This window comes from Protomyctophum parallelum (genome assembly GCF_964188405.1).
Source record: "Protomyctophum parallelum genome assembly, chromosome: 6".
Taxonomy (NCBI): domain Eukaryota; kingdom Metazoa; phylum Chordata; class Actinopteri; order Myctophiformes; family Myctophidae; genus Protomyctophum; species Protomyctophum parallelum.
Window position 1 is genome coordinate 3,883,874 of NC_139701.1, and position 23,200 is coordinate 3,907,073.

The window sequence follows — 23,200 nt, forward strand, 5'->3', positions numbered from 1 at the left end:
ACACTGGGGCACACTGGGGCACACTGTATGTTGTGTGCACACTGGGGCACACTGTATGTTGTGTGCACACTGGGGCACACTGTATGTTGTGTGCACACTGGGGCACACTGTATGTTGTGTGCACACTGGGGCACACTGTATGTTGTGTGCACACTGGGGCACACTGTATGTTGTGTGCACACTGGGGCACACTGTATGTTGTGTGCACACTGGGGCACACTGGGGCACACTGTATGTTGTGTGCACACTGGGGCACACTGTATGTTGTGTGCACACTGGGGCACACTGTATGTTGTGTGCACACTGGGGCACACTGGGGCACACTGTATGTTGTGTGCACACTGGGGCACACTGTATGTTGTGTGCACACTGGGGCACACTGTATGTTGTGTGCACACTGGGGCACACTGTATGTTGTGTGCACACACTGGGGCACCCTGTATGTTGCGTGCCCCATAGATATTATCCAGCGGGGGGAATCGGTCACCCAGAGGCAGCACAGCAGTTAACATTACCAACATACAGGTAAGAGTATGAAAAATAACAGCAAAAACATGGCAAAAGAAAAAAACTAAACGAGAAGCATCAATAATACCGAGCAACGTTGGGTAGATGAAGGTAAAAACAAATATTGTCCATTAGTCAGTGCGTCTCACCTATATCTTGCAAATTATAGGACCTGGTTTGCTAGGCTCATGTTGCAGTTGCCGTTTACTGTGTGAACCAATTCATATTTCTGTTATTTATTATTTCAGCATAAATCCCCATTTTTAATGCCACTCAGTGTCCAGTGTTGAGATTCATGTGTTAACTACTCTTAAAACAAACAACAGAATGATTAACTTTTTTCAAAGCAATTTAATTAATTTAACTCAATAGAGTGGAATGTCAGACATTTTCCTAACAACTGCAATAAAAGACTACAGCACTAAAAGTGACAATTAACTGCCTGAAGTATTTATCCCTGAATTCAAAAGGAAGTCACACCACAGGCACTCCTAGCCTCGCAAATGATTTTATTGACTCAGAAACAAATGGCAGTGAGGTCAGGTCTAGCGTAAATCGCTCTGGCAGCGCTAGGGCATCCCGGCTAGCATCCTAAGAGAGCATTCCACATCATCGTGGTTTGTTGCTGAGCAACCGGGTCATCGCTGTAGTCCAAGAGGTTGCCGTTCCACATGCCAATGCCCCTCAGCCCTTTAGAACTGACCAATCCTGCTTTGGCACAAATGCTTTCCGGGTCATCGTACCACACCTGATGAATCTGCCCTGTCTTATCCTGGGTGGGGGAGAAAATAAAATAAATGAATACATTTTGCACCCGATTGAATAGTATCGAATGCACAGGAATTACTATAAATGTCCCCCATCGTATGGGCTCAGACCATTTTGTGTACAGGAGGCGGTTACTGCCCAACAATAGCAACAATGGCACCCTCTTCTGGTGTATAGGCTCTCACACTTGTTGGGAATGAATTAACCAGGACAGTAGTGCTTTAATTTATTGCACCAAGAAGGGGTGAATTTACGGCGTTTGGAAAGTGTGGTGTCTTGGGTAGACATTGCAACAAGACAATTAGCCCTTACCATGAATGACTGCTGGTTTTGTTGCACTGTAATTTATTACAACTTGCCTGAGACACAGACAAAAAAGGCTCCAACTCAGCAAAAAAGACAAATAAACCATATAATGGGCGCCTACTTGCCCTGCCAATGAAGGAGCTAACTCATGTGCACTAGTACTCTTTTTAGATTTAATGTAAACTGACAGGACAGATTCATTTACAGTTTTGTCATTCTGGCATTCAGCAGACGCTCTTCCAGAATGACTTACGAGTGCAAATTCAGAGTAAATGGCAAAAACTCTCATCAACAAATGACAGTCACACAACAGTTTTAAGAAACTAATCATTTTATCATTTGTATGGGAGTATAAGGCTTGTCGCAAAGTCTCATATCAAAAACCCTCCTTCAAACACCTACTGACATGAAGGGAGGATTGAACCTACCTGTGTTCAGATGTGTGAACACAGGTAGACCAGTGTCCTTGCTTTGCACCGTTAAGAAATCGTCAAATTAGACATTATGTTTAGGGAGAATATCCCACAATTAGAGAGTAACACTTTTAATAAGCTCCCCCTGACTCTAAACAATCTGTCTCTCTTTTATTTATTATTCCTTTATCCACCAACCACTTGAAAGAGGCATGGGAAGCTGTATTAGATAACTGTTACACAGTGATGTGGGGAGAAGAATTATGACCATATCTGTATTGTTTTTATTTTAGTTTTAGTTTGTTTGTTATGAATGATACGTAGCTTGCGGAGTTAGTTCAGTCAGATATACTCGAACGGGTTCATGCTGTTCTCAAGGTTGTATTTGTTCGTCTGTTTGCTTATTTTGTGTTACATTGTCTTGATTTTTGTATTCCTTATTGTCAAATGTGTCTTGGGGGATTGTTTTATATATATTTAAATTTGAAAATAAATAAATATATAATATTTAGTATATTATATATAGTATATTATTTAGTATAAGTATGTGTGTGTGCTGTAAGTGACTACCTCACTTCATAAATGATCAACCTTACCTTGTAATTAAAATATGGTGCTTGCTGCTGTTCGTCCCACAGCCTGCCTGACATGGAGTTATTGAGCTGCTTTATGATCCAGCTGTATGGTTTCTGTTTACCAGCTGCATCGCTGCACGAAGCATCACGAAACGGGACTTTGGCTATAGAACACACCCCACCCTGATGGGTGCAAGAGAGTCTGTGGTCAATGTTTATATTGTCCAGAACAGCTGGACAGTACAGTTCACCTATGTTGTCAGAATCATTGTACCTGCACCTGGACAGTGTATTTAACAAATATGTTGCGTATCCGTGGAATCAATGTATGGAATGTAAAGTAAGACAGTAATAATTAGAAAAAGTGCCCTTCTGGGCACAGGTCTCCACCAGGAGGATAGGACTCAGGAGTGTGTGTGATGTTTGGCAAAATGTTTAGGAGTAATATAAGCATGTTGTGTGTGTGTGTGTGTGTGTGTGTGTGTGTGTGTGTGTGTGTGTGAGTGTGAGTGAGTGATACGACTTGGCCTGTTGTAGCGCCACCATGAGGCTGATTTGAAAACTATCAAGTGTTTATTTTTGACACATGCTGCATAGACGCGTCACCATGGGAACCAATGTCGCCGTCGCCGATGGCTGTTTGCTTAATGATTTTGACAGCTACGGTGATCGTGTCATAGCCGCATACTTCCGCCTAGCGGAGCCGTCCTGAAAACAGTCGTTGCTTAAAGTCCCTAATAAGAAGAGACACCCCTACTTCACAATATGAACTGTTTGTTGGAAAAAAATATCTTACCTGGATTAGGTTGAGGCAGGGATAATCATAGCCATACCAGGGTACTCCCATTACAAGCTTCTTTGAATCTATCCCAAGATCCAAATATTGGGAATAGCCTGTTAAGAAAGACCACAATGTTGCAGACATGTTTAAGATGAGGGTAATTTGTAGTCCAATTTATCTGACTTCAACCAGTGTGATTCATTCCAACCAACCATTCAGTGTTTGAGGGACTGGAGCATTGGCCATGGCAATGCAATCACCCCAGATCTGACTCTGCTCATCATAGGACATCACAAATAGAAGGTCGCAGGACTCCGCAATGGCAACATAGTCATAGCAGCGCTTGTCTATGCAGTTTGATGACCAGGCAACATCAAATGAGACCTAATGGTCGGGATAAGGTAAATTCAAAATCATGGAAAAGATGGGTGTTGGAGCCAAAATGCTGGCTTGCTGAACTACTGTGGAACTTTGCCTTGGCTCCATTCATAAGTGTCGTAATTAAAAAAACTGGCAACCGAAAGGAATGAGGAACAGACTGAAGTCGACTGAAATTGTAGTACAGTATATTGGTCTACAGACCGTAGATGCCTCTATAATAACTTCTATACTGCAGGTGGCATCAACTCAACTCTAGAGGTTCGAATGGCAAAAGATCTCCTCCACCAACTAAAGGTTAATTGTTGTGAAACAAGTACAGATGACAATTCTCAAAACGTTGTTTTCACCTGGGAACCTGGGATCTCCCTGTGAAAGACCTCGGTGGTCTCTTTGACCAGGGCAGTCAGTGCACCATACTGTGGCGAGCCGTCTTCCACTGCTTGTTCAATGTCTATGTTGATCCCATCCATAAACTGACTCTTAGCCAAGTTGACCTTCTCTGTGATCCATGCCGTCCTTTTGTCAGGGTCCACCATGAAGGAGAGCAGCACGTCGCCTACAGTAGTCACAGCAACATAGTGGGCGAAAGTGATGTCAGTATAAAGTCAGATACAGCCTTAATCACTGATCGACCTTGATCGATGGATAGACATTGACGGATGTGCTGAATCTTGCCTAACCCCAGCGGAGGAAACATAGTCAAACTTGTGGTCTATTTTGAGCTAATCTCTATGATTAAACTTGGTCCCCGGACCACTGGTTGAGAACTACTGCCATAGCGAACAACACAATGTTATGTAATGATGTTAACACATCATTAACACAATAACGCACAGAGTTGCTATATGTTTATGTGTTGATAATAGTATACTGTAGTGTATAGTATACTGTCTATAGTGGAGTTTTGTGGTTATGCATGTTGTACCTTTGAGTACTACTCGTGCTCCTTTGGAATGAGCATAACACATGAGTGCAGCATTATATTTGCCAAATGTGGCCACTGTTGTCACCATGCTCCAATTGTATGACTTCCAAGTTTCCCCACCTACATCAAATACAAACACCTGAAAACAGCCAACACTATTATTAGTATTAACAGAGATGGTATACAGATGGTATACAGATCACTGAATGTTCCTTTTCAAAATTCCATGAGCATAGTTTAAAGCTGTATAAAAATGCAAACGATTGTGAGGTCAAATCTCATCACAGCAATCCTGTCATACACTGCTACACATAATGATTAAACATGAAATTGGTACTCTCCACTACATTTAATTATTTGACAAGGTATAGCCTAGTTAGCCTACTAGTTACAATGTTACATAATAGATTTGTATTATTATTATAAAACATACATTACCCACTTCAGCCCTAGCCTAGGCCTATTGATTGCTATTTTCAAATTATTATTATACATTTGAAAACTTGAAATGAGACATTCTGCATTTCTACTTTGGATACTTTTAAGTATACTTTATAACTGCTGCAATTATTCCAATTCATTTGTATTCAGGCCGGAAGTGCCATTGTTTGGCTAATGCGGAACCCTGTCTGGTATCACTGAGACAGGTAGACAGGTTGCACACGTCTGTTTGACAGCGTGATGCAGACTAACCTTGCCTCACCAGGCTTTGCAGACAGAAGTTCCCAAGTTTATGCATCGCTGTGTTCAGCACAGCTATCTCATTCCCTTATGCTTAGAGCAGCCAGTAAGGTATGTTAATGTTGTTATTTTGCATGTTATTTGAGTGTATTTTCTTTATTTCATTCATGCTTTTATGCTGTATTGTTTATGCCATGTTATACTAAGCATTTTGTGTATCTTTTGTTGTTGTTTATCAGTTCGACGTTGGTTTGTGTGCTTCAAGTGCTTCACAATAAATCCATCAGTATGCAGAACAACTGACTCGTTTTTGGACAAGAGCCAATACTTTTGTACATTTTAAATTCCTGACTTGTACTTATACGGGGCAGTTCTATATTGCGGTGTATTGATACTTTTACTTAAACGTTGAGTACTTTTTCCAACCCTGCTACGAAAGAAACAGCAAATACTTGGTGATGGTGCTGTCAGTGTCAAGCAAAATATGTGTGGATTGTGGGCGGTGCTTGCCCTGTCGTGTACCGTCTACTGTCCAAACAATTCATTTCGAGTTTTCGACCGTCTGCCAGTGCCTACTGTACTGTTACTGTACCTCAAAGTCCCGTTCGTCGCGAATTTGATGGCAGAGTTCCTGGCTCTCACATGGACAAACGTCTGCCCAGTTGGAACATAGATATGATGTCACTAGACACAGAACGAACCACAGCATTTCAGAAGAAATCCGGTGTCGTATCATTTCGACGGTTTTACTTTTAGCCTTTACCACTGCCAAGTCAGACAGGTCTAGGCTACTGACGAAAACTATAACCTCGCGTCACGAGCATAGACTGTAGGGTCACGAGTCGACTTTTCTATCTAGACGAGACTGTTGCCTCGAGGAACAACCATAGACAACAGGGGAGGCGCTGTTTTCCCGAATATTTGACGATGGGATTCTCAGATTGTTCCGTAGGTGAATCACATGATTCACCCTTTATAAATATAGAAATATTATAAATATTTATGGCACTCACATGAAGTGGATTAAATGATAAAGCCATACATTTGCCAATGTAAATTTATTTTTTAATAAAGATTAAAGATTAAAAAAAAAAATAGATGAATAGGCCTACAATAAAACCACTTTATTCTCAAGGACATGTAGGTTATCATTATTTATATTAGGTTATCAATATTTATATCATAAATATATTACATTTATATCATGCACAAGTAATGATATTATATTTTAATATTTTTGGAAATCTCTGGGGGAAATGAATGGAGTCTGGGATGAAAATGGCCACCCCTGGGCGTGGTTTTCTGGGCTGGCACCAATGAAAAATCTGTCATAAAGTTTTCTCATAGAGATTTACAAAAATATTCAATTATCAATTATTTTAAGCCTAAAATCAAGCCATCCAAGAGGTGAATCATGGCCATTAAACCTTTAATATCTATATCTATAAATGCACCAAGTCTCTGTCTGTGTGTAATCCACGTAACTCGGGCGGACCCACAGTTGTCCAGAACCACCTCAAAAGGACTCTGCCCGGGCTCTGGACAGGGCCCCTACCCAGGGTACATATATGGAGCTGGCCTATTATGACATCATTCTGACGTTTGCATAGACTCCATATTTGGGCATTACTGACAAAGAACTGCCCAATGAGCACCGCTGTAGAGGCCCCCACGGGCACCGCTGTAGTTGTGAAAAGAAATCATTATAATTAAATCAACAAAAAAAATCAAAGATGTTATGGTCATGAATCACCAGGATCCTGGATGGCTTGATTCTATAGGCTTAATAATTGATATAAATATTTTTGTAAATCTCTATGGGAAAAATGGGGATGTTGACAGAATTTGGGAAAGTGACAGGTCAGGACATACTTTAATGACATTGTCCTGACCAGCCTTAATTCTTCAGGGTCACAGTCACCCTGGTGAAGGCCTGTGTGCTGAACACATAGGCCACTCTGCCTTTTTACCCCCACAAGAACAATATCTTAGCCACTATGTCTTTTGCATGAACTTTCTTCTTCCAAAAATGCATAATAATCCCCTCTTTTTTTCTCCAACACCCTGGCCTAGGTAATAGTTTACTTCTGTGAACAGCAACTTGCTCATCAACAAAGTCATCGGCTTATAAGACACACAGGGAATGCACAGCCAATGCCCTGAAAATTCATTTTCAGGGCAAGACCCCATTTGAAAAGGATGCCCAGTTTGACATGCATAGGCTACTGACCCCCATTTAATGCGATTTATATCTGGGACCCCCCCCCCCAAAGACAGTGGTATTATGGTAAAATGGTAAATGGTGCATTTATATAGTGCTTTTATCCAAAGCGCTTTACATAGATTGTGCATTACATTCACCCACACATGCATTACAAACCATGCAGGCACCAACCTGCACATCGGGAGCAATTAGGGGTTGAGCGTCTTGCTCAAGGACACATCGACCATAATTCTGGGGCAGCCCAGGATCAAGCTGGGAACCTTGCGGTTCCCATCCAGCCACTCTACCGGCCACTCTACCCCTGAGCCACTGCCCCCTGTTGGGGTTAGGATTAGAATTTGGGTTGGGGCTGAGGGCACATAGGGTTGAGGGGACACGGTTTGCTATGGTACTGTAGAATAGATGCCTTTGCTATTTTGTATGCGTTTCCTGCTGTGAGATCTTCCCTATAGGCCTGAATGTTGGGGTGCCCAACTGCCCATGCATTTAGTTAATGTCTGTTTACTGTGCATGTTGTGTATATATATGTTTCTTAAATCTTAAATCATCAACCTGCCCAGGATCTACGGAGGAATATTAGCCTGCATATAGCTACATTGTATGGTGTGCAGACCATTTTCTCTAATTTTCTCTCAGCATATTATCCAGCAGTCATGATTTATCACAATTATCTTTAATAAGACATTCAATTCAGTGTAACATGCATAAGTGATCATTTACATTTTACAACATTCATTGGCTGATAGGAGTAGTAGCAATTTCATGTTCAAGAATCCAGTTACTCACTTACTTACTTACTTACGCATGTTTCATGATAAATGCTTTTATGTGATGTATTTCCATGCTTTTGTTCTTGCTTAAATGTAAGTCGCTCTGGATTAAGAGCGTCTGCTAAATGCCTAAATTGTAAATTGTAAATTGTAAATTGTAAAAACAATTGCTAAAAAAAGGAAATACTTGTAATTGTATACAATTCCTAATATACTGTACATAGGCTAATTACAATTAATGCAATGGATACTTTATTGGAATCAAATTAATCTAATCAATACATGTGATAAAGACAGTTTTCAAATGTGTTCGATACGTTTTGCAACATTGCGACATTGAGCTCTTCATGGAAAAGTCAAGGGCCAGGTTAACCTAACCTTGACTGACTGTGACATTTCTCCTTATATTTACTTTATGATTACTTTATGATGATATAGAGCAAGGTACCATCAATGATGCTGATAATGGCAAACTGTCATGTTTAGTTAACCCATTCTGACCGGGCACCCATTTTGGTGTCAGCATCATGTTATGCTTTAGCTATTTAAAAATAGCAGATCTACAAGCTCATATCGCGCCACCGAGTGGCGCGATACGAGCTTGTAGGTCTGCTATTTTTGAAAAATCGAAGAACGACTGACATTTTTTAGAATCTGATCTCAGGTCAGAATGGGTTCATCAGACCAGTGTGTGTCCGGCAGAAACCTCGTATGAATCTGATCTCAGTTCAGAATGGGTTAATGACAGATTTCAGCAGATATACAGTCAACAACATTTAGCTATAAAAGACAACCCCTGAATGTAATCTGTAGCCTACATTCCACCAGCCATGAGGGGGTTTGTGCTTGCCCTGACTGTAGCCCTTGGTAAGTATAGCTTTGATGAGTACAACTGATATCACAACAAGTTTATTTTGATATAGCAGTGTTCAAGCAGAAATAACATGCATTTTTAAACTGTTTTTTATACAAAGTAGGGTGATACTGATGACATCACGCGTACGACCAAATCAGTTGAGCTTTTCCTGAGAGCAATTTCCATAAAAGCCCCTATATGATGAGAAAGCCTGATTGTTCAAAATTGCATATTTGTGGAGATAGAAAACACACAAGGGAGCGCACAAAACACAAAACAATTGAAAATGTTGAATTTTTTGTTATAGGTCCTTTCGTGAAATAAACATTTGTAACAAAGTTTTTCTGTACAATCTCTAGTCTATAACAGGGGTATAACACCAACTCTCTATGTGTATTTTTTTTACATCAGATTATAGAGTGTCACAGTCCCGCCCCCTCGAGAGACCTGGAAAATAATTCCCTGATCATTTTCCTCATAGACTTTCAAAAAGTATTTATTTAAAGACGTTTACGCTGCGGACAAAGCCATCTCGAGGACACATCATGACAATAAACACAATGTTTGGGCCAAACAAAGAATTAGAAAGAAGAAAAAAACGGCAGGTTACAACACGTTTTTCTGTTGTTTTTATTCTTTGTAATTATTTGTTTGGTCCAAAATATTGTGTTTGTTGTCATGATTTGTCACAGCTCGAGTTGGCTTTGTACGACGCTTATAAGGTCTTTAAATAAATACTTTTTAAAATGTCTATGGGAAGAATGCATTGGGAATTATTTCCTGGGCCTGGCGTCGTCATGAAAGGAGGCGCGACTGCGACCCTCTATTGACAATCAATTCTTATTTTGCAGCGGCCGCCCATATCCAATGGCACTATGGTAAGTGTATATGACCAGGAAATGTGCACATTGTGAAAGCTATTTAGCTATGTATTTGTGAAATGACTTATTTTTTAAAAGCTACATCATGTTTTTAAATTACAATAACATATATATTCATCTTTAAATTCATTGTTGATAAATTCTGCATCGATATCATGTGTTATAACTTCTTGTTTTAGAACCTGAGTTTGCACCCGGTAAGACCTATGTGTACCAGTATGAAGCCGTTATCTTGGGAGGTCTGCCTGAGGAAGGCCTGGCTAGAGCTGGAATCAAAATCGCAAGCAAAGTTCGGATCAGCCAAATGAGCACAGGGATCTACATTATGAAGGTAAACTACAAATAACTTTGAATGAAACTCAGCATTTATAAATGTGAGTAGGCGTATGAATTTAAGTATTTCATGTGGGTTATGGACAGGAATTCAGGACCTCTACGTAAATTATTTGTAATTGAAAATTGGCTTTCCCCCCTCTAGCTTGTGGATCCTGAGATCTTTGAGTACAGTGGCATCTGGCCAAAAGACCCCTTTGTACCTGCAACTAAGCTCCTTTCAGCCTTGGCTGCTCAGATCTCGATTCCCATCAAGTTTGAGTATGCAAATGGTATTGTGGGCAAGGTGTTTGCACCAGAAGGGCTCTCCACTACTGTGCTGAATACCTACAGAGGTATCCTGAACATCCTTCATCTCAACATCAAGAAGACCCAGAATGTTTACGAGATTCAAGAGGTTCAAATTAATTATATTCTATATGATTATAAACCAAAATGCCAGGGTGATATTTGAACTCCCAAATAATGTCTGTTCTCTTTAATACTCCAGGTTGGAACCCAGGGTGTGTGCAAGACTCAATATGTCATTAGTGAGGACACCAGGGCTGAACGTATCCATGTGACCAAGACCAAGGACCTAAACCAATGCCAGGAGAGAATCATGAAAGACATCGGTTTGGCTTACACCAAGCACTGTGTTGAGTGCGAGTCTAAAACTGTAAGGGACATTTCTTGAAACTATGCTTACATTTGTTATTATTATTTTGTGCTGGGGGTAATTGTGAATTGTGTGTATATGCAGAGAGGAATGGACATGAAGGGTGGTTCTGCAGCCACCTACATTATGAAGCCAATGCACGCTAGTGCTCTGATAATGGAGGTATCCTCCACAGAGATCATTCAGTTCTCACCTTTCAACATCATGAATGGTGCTGCCCAGATGGAGGCTAAGTATGTAGTTGAGATTTCTTTCTCTTTTTAAAGCGTACAAGGAAGAGTTTTTAAATTAACTAGTTCTTAAAAACCTTTTCACAGACAAAGTCTGAAGTACCTTGATGTTGAGGATGCCGTGGTGGAGCCCATTAGGGTAGAGTATATCCACCGTGGATCTCTGCAGTATGAGTTTGGCGCTGAGCTTTTACAGACACCCATCCAGCTGCTGAGGATCACCAACCCAGAGGCTCAGGTACTGAGAACCATTTCCTCTTCTGAAGATTATTTTCAACTTTCTCCTCTGGCAAACACAACATAACACCTATTTTCTTCTTGACAGATTGTTGAGATTCTGAACCATGTGGTGACCTATAATGCAGACAAGGTACATGAAGATGCCCCACTGAAGTTTATTGAACTTGTCCAGCTGCTGCGTGTGGCCAAATTTGAGATGATTGAGGATATCTGGACTCAGTTTAAAGTCAGGCCAGCTTACAGGTAGCGACAACAACATAAACAAAATAAAGCAAAATAAATCACGAAAATGTCTGGAAGAAAATCTAAAGAGAGTTTCTCCATTTTCAGACAATGGATCCTGAATGCTGTTCCTGCCATTGGAACTCATGCTGCTTTGAAGTTCATCAAGGAGAAGTTTAATGCTGATGACATCACTATTGTTGAGGCCAGTCAAGCTCTGCTGGCATCGGTGCACATGGTGACAGCTGACATGGAGGCCATCAAGCTCATTGAGGTACTATAGGTCAATCCAATTAAATTTCATTAACTGTTCATCACATTATTAATTAAGATGTTATAACAGTGCTTTCTCGTCACCTCTCTTCAGCACCTGGCTTTTAACCCCAAGGTTAAGGAAGTCCCAGTTCTGCGTGAAATTGCCATGCTGGGCTATGGTACCATGGTTGCCAAATTCTGTGTTGAGAACCCACAATGCCCAGCTGCCCTAGTTAAGGTTGGCTTATGTAATTGTTATGTCCATAAAAGCCTTAACTTCAGTTAATGAAAGTAACATTTGAATGGTAATATTATTGTTCTCCTGTGCCTTCCATAGCCAATCCATGACCTTGTCGCAGATGCTGTTCTCGCCAGGGGTAAAATTAACGAACTAGTACTTGCCCTTAAAGTTCTGGGTAATGCCGGTCATCCCGCCAGTCTTAAACCAATCATGAAGCTTCTCCCTGGATTTGGCTCAGCTGCTGCCTCTCTGCCAATGAGAGTCCACGTTGATGCAGTCCTGGCTCTAAGAAATATTGCAAAGAGGGACCCCAAGATGGTAAGAACAGAGCTCCTCCGTCTTTCTCCTTACCTTAACAACAGTTCACAAACTTTTAACATGCCCCATTCAATTTAAAGTTTTGTTTGCGCTTTTTATCTTTGTGATTTAGGTCCAGCAAGTGGCTATTCAGCTGTTCATGGACAGGGCTGTGCAACCGGAGGTCCGCATGGTTGCTGCTATTGTCATGTTTGAGACTAAGCTCTCCATGGGCTTGGTGTACACACTTGCTAATGCCATTGTGAATGAAAAGAACCTGCAAGTTGCTAGTTTGGTCTACTCTTACATGAAGGCCATGACCAGGAGCACAGCACCTGACTTTGCTCAAGTGTAAGAATCCTAACAGTAATCACTGCAATCACTTGTTTCCCTTGTTATTTTATAAGGATGGTATATCTCATAAATGTTTATCTCCCGATTTCAGTGCTGCTGCCTGTAATGTTGCCATCAAGATCCTCAGCTCCAAGTTTGAGAGAATGAGTTACCACTACAGCAGAGCCATCCATTATGATGCCTATTACAGTACGAGCATTAACAGTTCATTCATTTACCATTAGTTATTACACTCAGATATCAGACATCTGATGAATTTGTTCTTGTATTCAGATCCATGGATGATGGGTGCTGCTGCCACTGCTTTCTACATCAATGACGCAGCAACACTTTTGCCAAGAGCTGTTGTGGCCAAAGCCCGCACTTACCTGGCTGGAGCATATGCTGATGTTCTTGAGGTTAAAAACGTTTTCAGTTGCATGTTGACATTTTGCTCAGATGCATAAACCTCATGTGCCACCAGCACACACACACACACACACACACACACACACACACACACACACACACACACACACACACACACACACACACACACACACACACACACACACACACACACATATAGATATATATATATATATATATATATATATATATATATATATATATATATATATATATATATGCACACACACACTCACACCTTCTGTTCATTTTTCATTTTCTTTTATTAGGTGGGAGTAAGAGCTGAAGGAGTTCAGGAGGCTATTCTGAAAATGCCTGTGCTTCCTGAAGATGCTGACAGAATTACAAAGATGAGGAATGTTATCAGGGCTGTGAGTAGAAGGACATATAATTATTACATTCTCTCTTTAAAGAACCGTATGTGATCACAGAACAATTTCATTACAAAAGCTGGACTAACTCAGGTAGGTTTACTGTCATCATCCCTCAGCTTAATGAATGGAGAGCTCATCCTTCAAGCCAGCCTCTGGCCTCTGTTTATGTCAAATTCTTCGGACAGGAAATTGCATTTGCAAACGTGGACAAAGCCATCGTCGACCAGGTTATTGAGGTACTGAATGTTGTACAGTTACATTAACTTGTTTATAATCAATAATCATTTTACTCTGAATTGAACACTGCATGTCATCATGTACACCATGCATGTTTTCCTACAGCTTGCCACTGGTCCTATGCTTAAGGCTGAGGCAAGGAGGGCATTTGATGCTCTGATGGCTGGTATTGAATTCCATTACACTAAACCCATACTTGCCGCTGAGGTACGTCGTATCTTCCCCACTACCATTGGTCTGCCTATGGAGCTGAGTTTCTATACCGCTGCTGTGGCTACTGCTGTTGTTGAGCGTAAGTTAATATTAGATCAAGCCTAATAGAAACCTTGGTGCTTTGACCCTTTAAACTTGACTGAAGATAATCTTTCAATTTTGCAGTCCGTGCAACTGTGACACCACCTCTCGCTGAGGACTTCCATCCTTCCATGCTTCTTAATGCTGACACATTTGAGGTGATGGCTGCGATGACTCCAAGGTGAAACAAATGGCAGCTCATTCTTCTATTTATTATTATTTTTTGGGGGGCGCTAGCCCCTCCTATATTCAGCTGTTAGTGTAGATTCTCGTCTTACACAAACTTCACAAAATTCCCATTGACAATGAATGTATAATTTAAGTCATATGTGGACGAGCAAATCGTCTATTTCTGTCCTACACAAAGTAATCCCATTGACAATGAATGGAGAATTTACGTCATGTGTCTGAGTAAATAGACATGTTACGTCATGATGATGTACGATTATAAGAGTGCCCCTCACTTCACACAGGTGCGATTTTTGAGGGGCACTAGCCTCTCCTATATACAGCTTTTGTCCCCCCACGTCAAGATTTGCCATTGACAATGAACGGATAAATTAGGTCAAAATTCTGCTAAATATGACGTAAAAACACATTAAACGCCATTGACATTGATGGGAAAATTTACGTAAAGGAGCAAATCACCTAACCAATCACAGGCAACAGGCATTCTTATTGGCCAGTATGAGATGATGCATGATGATATCTATTGAAGTGAACGAAATCTGGGATTCACTTTAAGTTCACATTTTCTTTGCCTTTCAGTGTTGCCGTGCACACATATGCAGTTATGGGAGTGAATACTGATTTAATCCAGGCTGCTTTGGTATCAAGAGCCAGAGTCCACAGCATTTTCCCTGCAAAGGTAGAAGCAAGAGTTGACATGATTAAGGGAAACTTCAAGATGCAGGTTTCACCTGTTCGGGTCGTGGATAGGATTGCATCAGCACAGTATGTACTATCCTTTTCACCAAACACATTGTATGATTCACCATTTCTCATTCTAAATTCACCTTTCACCTTTTTTTTCACCTTTCACTGCAGTGTTGAGACTCTTGCTATTGCAAGAAATGTGGCAGATCTTGCAGCTGCAAGAATCACACCAATTGTCCCAGCTGAAGCTGCAGCCCCAGCTGTATCCATGGAGGTTTTCACCTCTACAATCTCATCTAAGGCTGCATCCTCGTTTGGTGCTTTGGTGTGTTTGATGCCTGATCCCCTTTAACACATAAAGTTTCATATGATACCAAGACATGTAATATGTTGGTTATGTGATTATGAGATTGTATTTTTCTGTTTTCTATAGTCAAAGTCATCCGAAATCATAGCTGCTGATCTGCCAGTCAAAATTGTCCGCAAGTTGAAAACCCTGAAGGCCTTCTTTGAGAAGAAAATGTGTACTGCATCCGAGACCTTTGGAATCAAGGCCTGTGCTGATGTTGAGTCCCGCAATGCTGCCTTCCTCAGAGACAGCGCACTCTACACCCTGATTGGAAACCATGAAGTTTTTGTTGAGGTTTCTCCAGGCAAGTAAAATAGGCCACATGAGATCATCTTATTGAGTAACAGAGGTCGTTAAGAATAATAAGTAATTTCTTGTTCTGTTTTGATGCAGCTGCTGGACCAGTCATTGAGAAGATTGAGGTTGAGATTCAGATTGGAGAAAAGGCAGCTGAGAAGATTATCAAAGTGATCAACATGAGCGAGGAGGAGGAAATCCAAGAGGACAAGAATGTCCTCCTGAAGCTCAAGAGGATCTTGGTTCCTAGTCTGAAGAACGGTACCAGATCCTCTTCCAGCTCCAGCAGCTCAAGTGTCAGTTCATCATCCTCAAGCTCTTCCCGTGCTTCATCCAGCTCTAGCAGCAGCCGCTCCAAGTCTAGCAGTCGCTCTTCCAGATCCAGTTCCGCCGTCTCAAGCGTGAGGCTCAAAATCATCTTCTTCTTTTCTGTTGTTTAAATTTCAGACAGTGAGTTGATCTGTTGTCTTTGCCATTTACAGCCTGACATGGATTTCATCCAAAAGCACATTCACCAGGTAATTATCGAAAGGCTGTCTAAAGAATTCTCCATCATCAGGCCATCATTCCATAATATGCTCTGTTTTGACAAACATGTGCCTATTTCATTTGCAGTATGCAACCTCCGCTGCCAGGGCTTCTATCATAAACAGCGCCGCCAGCTTCGAGGCCATCTATAGAAAGGTGAGGACATTTCTATCACACCATTCAAAGAAGAAACATTAAAGGTTTCATGACATTAATTTAAATTTATTTTTCGTTTTTCTTTTAGGTTTTATGACCTCAATTAGGCTACACCCAAAAAACCTGAACTTTGAACAGTGTATATTCTTTTTTTTTGTTATCAAATGTTTTTTAATTAAGACAAAAATCACAATAAGACACGTTAACATCATGAATGACTTAAAGAAAACAAAACACATATAAAACACATAACAGTGTATATTCTGTGGTATAGAGTTTTCTCTGGGGTTTGGAAGCCTTTTGAGCTACAGTGAAAACAGTGACATCTGTTGGCAAATCCCACTGACATTATATGGGATTTGCAGGCTGCGACATCACAAACAACAAGGAAATCAGAGCACTTGTTCGAGCCAGAAAACCCCATGCAGACCACAGAAAATCTACTGAATGTTAAAAGTTCAGGTTTTTTGGGTGCAATTGAGCTCAGAAAACCTAAAAATAAATAAATATAAGTTTATGTCACAATCCCTTTAAGATATATCTGAAGAACTTTTCAGTGCCATTAACCTCACTCCTTGATTTGCATCTTCAGGCCAAATATCTTGCTAACCATGTCACGCCTGCCGTGACTATCCTCATCCGTGCGGTGAGAGTTGACCAGAAGGTTCAAGGGTACCAGATTGCAGCTTACTTCGACAGATCTACTTCCAGATTGCAGATTGTTTTCGCTAACCTTGATGAAAATGACAACTGGAGAATCTGTGCTGATGGCATGATGCTAAGCTACCAAAAACTCATGGTGAATCTTGCATCTCAGACTCCAATTTAATTTGATTTCGACTTAGTTGTGATTTGTTTCAAATGGTCTTAATTGTTTCCCATATCATTCTCTTAGGCTAAGGTTGCCTGGGGTAAGGAGTGCAGGCAGTATGGGACTCAGATGATAGCTGAAACTGGTCTTGTTGGCCCAGACCCTGCTTTCCGCATGAAGTTTTCATGGGAAAGGATTCCATCAGAATGGAAAAGATGGGAACAGAGGTCTCCAAATCACAATATCACTTTCAGATTCTTAATAAAAAAGTGTATTCATGCAATGTTTATCAAATATCTTTGTCTTTTTCACACAATAGGATCGCTGATTACATTCCAATAATTGCCAGAGAACTTGATGTAAGCCTTGCAAAGAAGAAGAATGCTCCCAAACAGATCATACTGACTGTGGCTGTTGCCTCTGAGAGAACCCTGAATGTTGTGCTGAAGACACCAAAGGTACACTTTTATTCCTCAATATATTTACTTATTTTTGTTTCATAGCGATCTACAGATAAATTGCATGTGTACCATTTTATCTTTTACATTATTAATCATGTCTGGTGTTTTCAATTTCAACAGAGGATCATGTACAAACTGGGATGTGGTCTCCCTGTTTATCTGCCCATTGGACACACAGCCGCTGAGTTGGACGCCTATCAGGACAGCCTGCTTGACAAGATCTCCTATGTGGTTAATAAGGCTCATGCAGGTACTGTAAGAGTATACATTGTACTAGGGCTGCATGATGATATCGATACGATATACAATATTACCATTTACCTTTCATATTCTATATCTTAAGGTGTTGCAACATTGAAAACTAAACATAAATAAAATAATGTGTTCGTGAGTTCGCTAACGCACTGGACCAGGGCTAACAACAACGCAACGTCGTACTGTAGCCTTAGAGTATATATATTTATAGAGGCACCCAGAGGAAATCTTGAGGCGAAATGGACATAGTGGCCGAATGAAGGTATTGCAGCCTGGCCCCAAACACATGAACGCTCTGTCCGTTGACTGTCATTGTACACGTTCACGACGGACGGCGCTTGTGCGCGTTCAACGGCAGCGCGTTCATGTGTTTGGGGCCACTCACCATTGCAATCCGTCCCAGAATGCACTCTGTTCCTACCAGGAAGGAGGAGTGAATCCGCCTCATGCGCTTTTGAGCAACTTAATGCAAGTGGATGGGAGGAGAACTCGGGTGTCTTCTCTATAGATATATATACTCTATGACTGTAGCACAGTCCCCGTAGCAACATAGCACAGACCCCTCTCCCCTCACACATACACACGCACGCACACGCACACACACACACACACCAACAGGAGCATGAAAAAGGGAGAAACGGAGTGGTGGTTTATTTATCAAGGGGCACAGGCTAAAACAGAGGGATGTTGCGGGCTTTAGAAGTGGACGATATATCGGCAAAATATCGATATATCGACGACATATCTATATCGCGATACAGTTGCCTTTTTGCGATACTGATATTGTGCATGTTCATATACCTCGATAATAATACGATAGCGATATATTGTGCAGTCTCCTTACAGAGTGCTTTTATTGTTTTAATAGCTGAATGGTAAAAACAATTAACTAAAGTATTCTTTGTTTCTTTTTTTTTCTAGCTGAGTGCTCCATGGTTGGTGACCAACTGATCACGTTCAACAACAAGAGCTACAAGAATGAGATGCCCATCTCTTGCCAGCAGGTTCTGGCTCAGGATTGCACAGATGAGCTCAAGTTCCTGGTTCTACTGAAGAAAGATCTCACACTTCAACAAAAGGAGATCAATATAAAAATTGCTGATATGTAAGTGTAGCAAATGTCTAATATTTCTAAAGAAGGAACCAATTACCTTGTCGATTTTGGCGATATGGTGGTTCAGTTCATTCACTTCTGAACTCTCTTTCAACAGCGATGTTGACCTAGTCCCCAAGAACAATGCTATTGTTGTGAAGGTGAATGGAATGGAAGTTCCCATCAGCAGCCTCCCATACCAGCATCCCACAGGTCTCCTATATATTAAAATTAATCTGTCAATCTGAAATTATTCACATTGTTAGCAGACAAATATCCTACTTCACATCTGTTTTTGTAACAATTACAGCCAAAATCCAGATCAAACGGAGAGGTGACGGTATCGCTCTCCATGCACCAAGCCTGGGTCTTCAGGAGGTCTTCTTTGATGTTAACACATTGAAGGTGAGACATTTGAATATTAATTTAGCACCCTATTTCACTAATTTAAAAACAAGGATTTTTAACAACGTTGTCCTGAAAAGACTAAACTCTAGGTCCATAAACCATAAAGGCTTTCTTTGTTCTCAGGTTAAAGTGGTGGACTGGATGAAGGGAAAGACCTGTGGAATCTGCGGTAAGGCTGATGGGGAAGTCAGAGAAGAGTACAGCACCCCCAACGGACATCTGACCAAGAGCTCCGTCAGCTTCGCCCATCAATGGGTGCTTCCTTCTCAGAGCTGCCGTGACACTACTGGTAAAACATACACCTCATCTTTGCAAGTTTACTTCATATGATGATTGGAAAAACAGCATCTAAAACAATCAGGTTTTCTCCTCAAACAATATAGGCATTATAGGGGCTTTTATGGAAATTGCTCTCAACAGCTCAACTGATTTGGTCATATGCGTGATGTCAGCATCACCCTACTTTGTATAATTCCTCCCCCTCTTCAGTCTTCAGTTCCAAATGTGCATTTCCACTTTGTTTACAATGTCTGCCATTGTTGATTTTTCAAGCTAGCATGGAATGGAAACAAGCCTGGGTTTATCTAGCATAAGTATTATAATGACTGAGATTAAATAGATTGCATATCAGCGCCCCCAACCCTTCAGGGCATTGTGGTACTGCAGTTAAAACTGCTTCAGAGGCCAGAAAGAAATGACTTGGACTGGCTATATCAGAGTGGTCATTTAGGCTCAAACCATTAGAAATACATTTGAGGGGCATAAACAATATATTCAATATTGAAAACAAATTTAAAATGAATGTTATAGCTTATTTAACACTATCATTCTGTATTCAAGTATTCCCACTTGAATTAAGTCTTTAACCCATTCTGAACGGGCACCCATTTTGGTGTCAGCATCATGTTATGCTTTAGCTATTGAAAAATAGCAGATCTACAAGCTCATATCGCGCCACCGAGTGGCGCGATACGAGCTTGTAGGTCTGCTATTTTTGAAAAATCGAAGAACGACTGACATTTTTTAGAATCTGATCTCAGGTCAGAATGGGTTCATCAGACCAGTGTGTGTCCAGTGGAAACCTCGTATGAATCTGATCTCAGGTCAGAATGGGTTAAAGGTGTCCATTACAGACCAACTATAATAATAAATCAGTTTTATTTTATTCATAAGTGCACTTAGCCACGGTAATTTAGTGTGCATTAGAGTTGAAAATATTACAGACAGACGTCTGAACGTTAAAATATCCATATCAACTCGTAGTTTCAGGTGATTTGACCTACGAAATGCTGTGCATACATCCGGTGCAATAAACTCATCTCACTTTTACAGAATGTTTCCTGAAGCAAGAATCTGTCAAGCTGGAGAAGCAGATAATCGTTCATGGCCAGATGTCCAAATGCTACTCTGTTGAACCTGTGCTGCGTTGTATGGCTGGTTGTGCCCCTGTGAAGACCATTCCTGTCACTGTCGACTACCACTGCGTACCAATTGGTGAGTTTAGAAAGCAAAAAATGAAAATGTATTCTACAAAGAATTACACACGTCCTAATTTCTTCGTGTTCTTCCTCATTGCAGATTCTAACATGAATGTTATCGCCAACATCTATCAGAAAAGTGTGGATGTGAGGGAGACCACACAAGCCCATGTGGCCTGTAACTGTACTCCTCAGTGTGCTTAATCTGTCACATTTCTTTGTTTTTTTGTTATTTCAGATTAATATTACTGATTGTTTAAAATGTTATTCGAAATAAATAACATGAAGCAATGCAACTGAATTGTAAAGTTATTACAAATGTGGTATACATGGAATGCCAATTTTTCACCTTTCAGTTACAAATTGCTTTACACTAGAGGATAAACAAGATAATAATATAAAGGACAATACATAAATTATGAAACATCTGAATCATAGAAGTGAGTTTAAGAAGATATTTAAAAGAGGACAGTTTGCTTGCCTGAGATTTCAGGCAGAGAGTTTCTCAGCTAAGAGGCGCTGCTAAATCTACTTCCTACTGTATTGTACTGTATTTCACACACCTTTTTTTTTAAACTTAAAATAAAGATGATTCTGCACTGTATCTACTGTATAGTGAAGGCATTGTCACCTTTATTTCATCCATTATCGTAGATATATTTCAACTATTACAGCTCATGACTTGCGTCAGAGAATGTGATATCAAGAGAATGTGATATCAATCCATGGCACATTTGCCTTCATTCTGAGTTCATTTCTTATTCACTCAAGAATGTTAGATTAAGCTTTATTTATATAGCATATTCTGGACGGGAACCCCTTTTGATGTTTTAACTAAGCATTATGTTATACTTTAGCTATTGAAAAATAGCAGATCTACAAGCTCATAGTGTGCCACCGAGTGGCGCGCTACGAGCTTGTAGGTCTGCTATTTTAGAAATTTCGTGAAAATGAGGCACAAATCTTTGAATATATATTCTTTCAGAAGGCCTTTTTTATTTCGACGTCAGGCCTAAATCTGTTAAAAACAACAGAAGTTAAGTGCTTTCCAATCAACAAAGACAAAAAAAGGAGATAAATACAAATTTTAAATGTATAATTGCAAAGAAACCAGGTCTCTTTTTTCTCCGCTGTCCCTGAACCCAGCTAATGTTATGCTTCTTCAAAAATGACTAGTTCTCGCCAGAAAATGTATCCTTTTCAATTGGATTATGGACAAACCACCAACAGTTACACAGTGGTACCGGGACATATATACAATCCTACCCATTGAGAGAATGAGTGCTAGGTCTAAAGGCAATGAAGACATTTTTACCAAAATATGGAAACCTCTACTCGACCACCTACCATCAGTTGCCCTTAGCTAATAATGTCTCTGAATAGCTGTTTAACTGTTTTCAACCAATGGAAGGGAAGGCTTGATGGGTCTATGTAAAGCAGTTTTTTGCTCTGAATTAATGAGTCTCTGTATAGCTGGTTAATTGTATCGAATGCTTGTTGTGATTTGCTATAGCTGATGAACTGCTCTGATTAACTAATACAAAAATAACCAATGATCCATTTTTATTATTTTTTCATATTTAGTTATTTTCATATTGTATTTGTCTGTCTATTTTTTGTCTGACTTTGTTAGCCTGTTTTGTACTTGCAATTTGTACGTATGTATTGAATGTAGGTGGTTTATTATTTGTCTATCTTAAAAAAATAAGAAATGCACAGGGACGTTGCAATGTAATGATACAAGCACATGTTATGTGTATACTGTAAATTGATGCTCAAATAAATAAACATATACAAAAAGAAAAGGAAAAAAATCGGAGAGAATGTAGATTTGTTTTGATCAATGTTTGCCTGTTATCTCTCCTAATGGTACCAAGATCAATACAGCATGGAGTTGTGGACAAAATATTATCCAAAGACCAGGGGGTCCCCAGCTAAATGATAGTTAGGAACCAAATGGACCCTTATGGGTCTGTAACTCGAGAAAATGGAACCAAATGGACCCGTTAGGTTCCATTTGTACACTCTGAGTTAAATTAACATTGATTTTTCAATACAAATTGGGGGTCCCAGAGATAGAAATACCATTAAATGGGGGTCCGTAGACTAATTCAGGTCAAACCTGAAGGGCCCTTAAAATTAAAATGGTTGAAAATCACTGCTAGAGCCGTACAAATCTTCTCTTATGGGGGTCCCTCCTGGCATATATTTTCAAATGGAGGTCCGTGGGCTAATGAGTGTGATTTTGGGGGTCCTTGACATTCAACAAGTTTGGGA

At 40.3% G+C, this 23,200-nt stretch overlaps 2 protein-coding genes across 2 annotated transcripts; one reads left to right on the forward strand and one right to left on the reverse strand.

Annotated features, from left to right (window-relative positions):
* Positions 1-429: 429 nt before the first annotated feature.
* ctbs (chitobiase, di-N-acetyl) lies at positions 430-6,146 on the reverse strand. Its single transcript, XM_083766454.1, has 7 exons — positions 5,930-6,146; positions 4,657-4,795; positions 4,079-4,287; positions 3,563-3,734; positions 3,366-3,463; positions 2,591-2,752; positions 430-1,279 (listed from the first exon to the last, which is right to left on the reverse strand). The coding sequence occupies exons 1-7, from the start codon at positions 6,071-6,073 to the stop codon at positions 1,091-1,093; spliced, it is 1,113 nt and encodes a 370-aa protein (XP_083622580.1). The 5' UTR covers positions 6,074-6,146; the 3' UTR covers positions 430-1,090.
* Positions 6,147-7,163: 1,017 nt separating this feature from the next.
* On the forward strand, positions 7,164-21,213 carry LOC310860864 (vitellogenin-like; the record flags this gene model as incomplete). The annotated part of the gene is made up of 34 exons (XM_083768054.1): positions 7,164-7,190; positions 9,948-10,065; positions 10,248-10,399; positions 10,547-10,798; positions 10,892-11,059; positions 11,144-11,292; positions 11,377-11,527; positions 11,615-11,772; positions 11,860-12,025; positions 12,119-12,244; positions 12,344-12,565; positions 12,678-12,895; positions 12,990-13,087; positions 13,172-13,296; positions 13,576-13,677; positions 13,797-13,916; positions 14,023-14,209; positions 14,296-14,392; positions 14,980-15,165; positions 15,259-15,412; positions 15,521-15,740; positions 15,830-16,134; positions 16,216-16,251; positions 16,349-16,417; positions 17,010-17,216; positions 17,313-17,455; positions 17,548-17,686; positions 17,810-17,939; positions 18,866-19,049; positions 19,156-19,250; positions 19,348-19,442; positions 19,569-19,734; positions 20,778-20,939; positions 21,024-21,213. The coding sequence occupies 34 exons, from the start codon at positions 7,164-7,166 to the stop codon at positions 21,125-21,127; spliced, it is 5,031 nt and encodes a 1,676-aa protein (XP_083624180.1). The 3' UTR covers positions 21,128-21,213.
* Between the last annotated feature and the right edge of the window lie 1,987 nt (positions 21,214-23,200).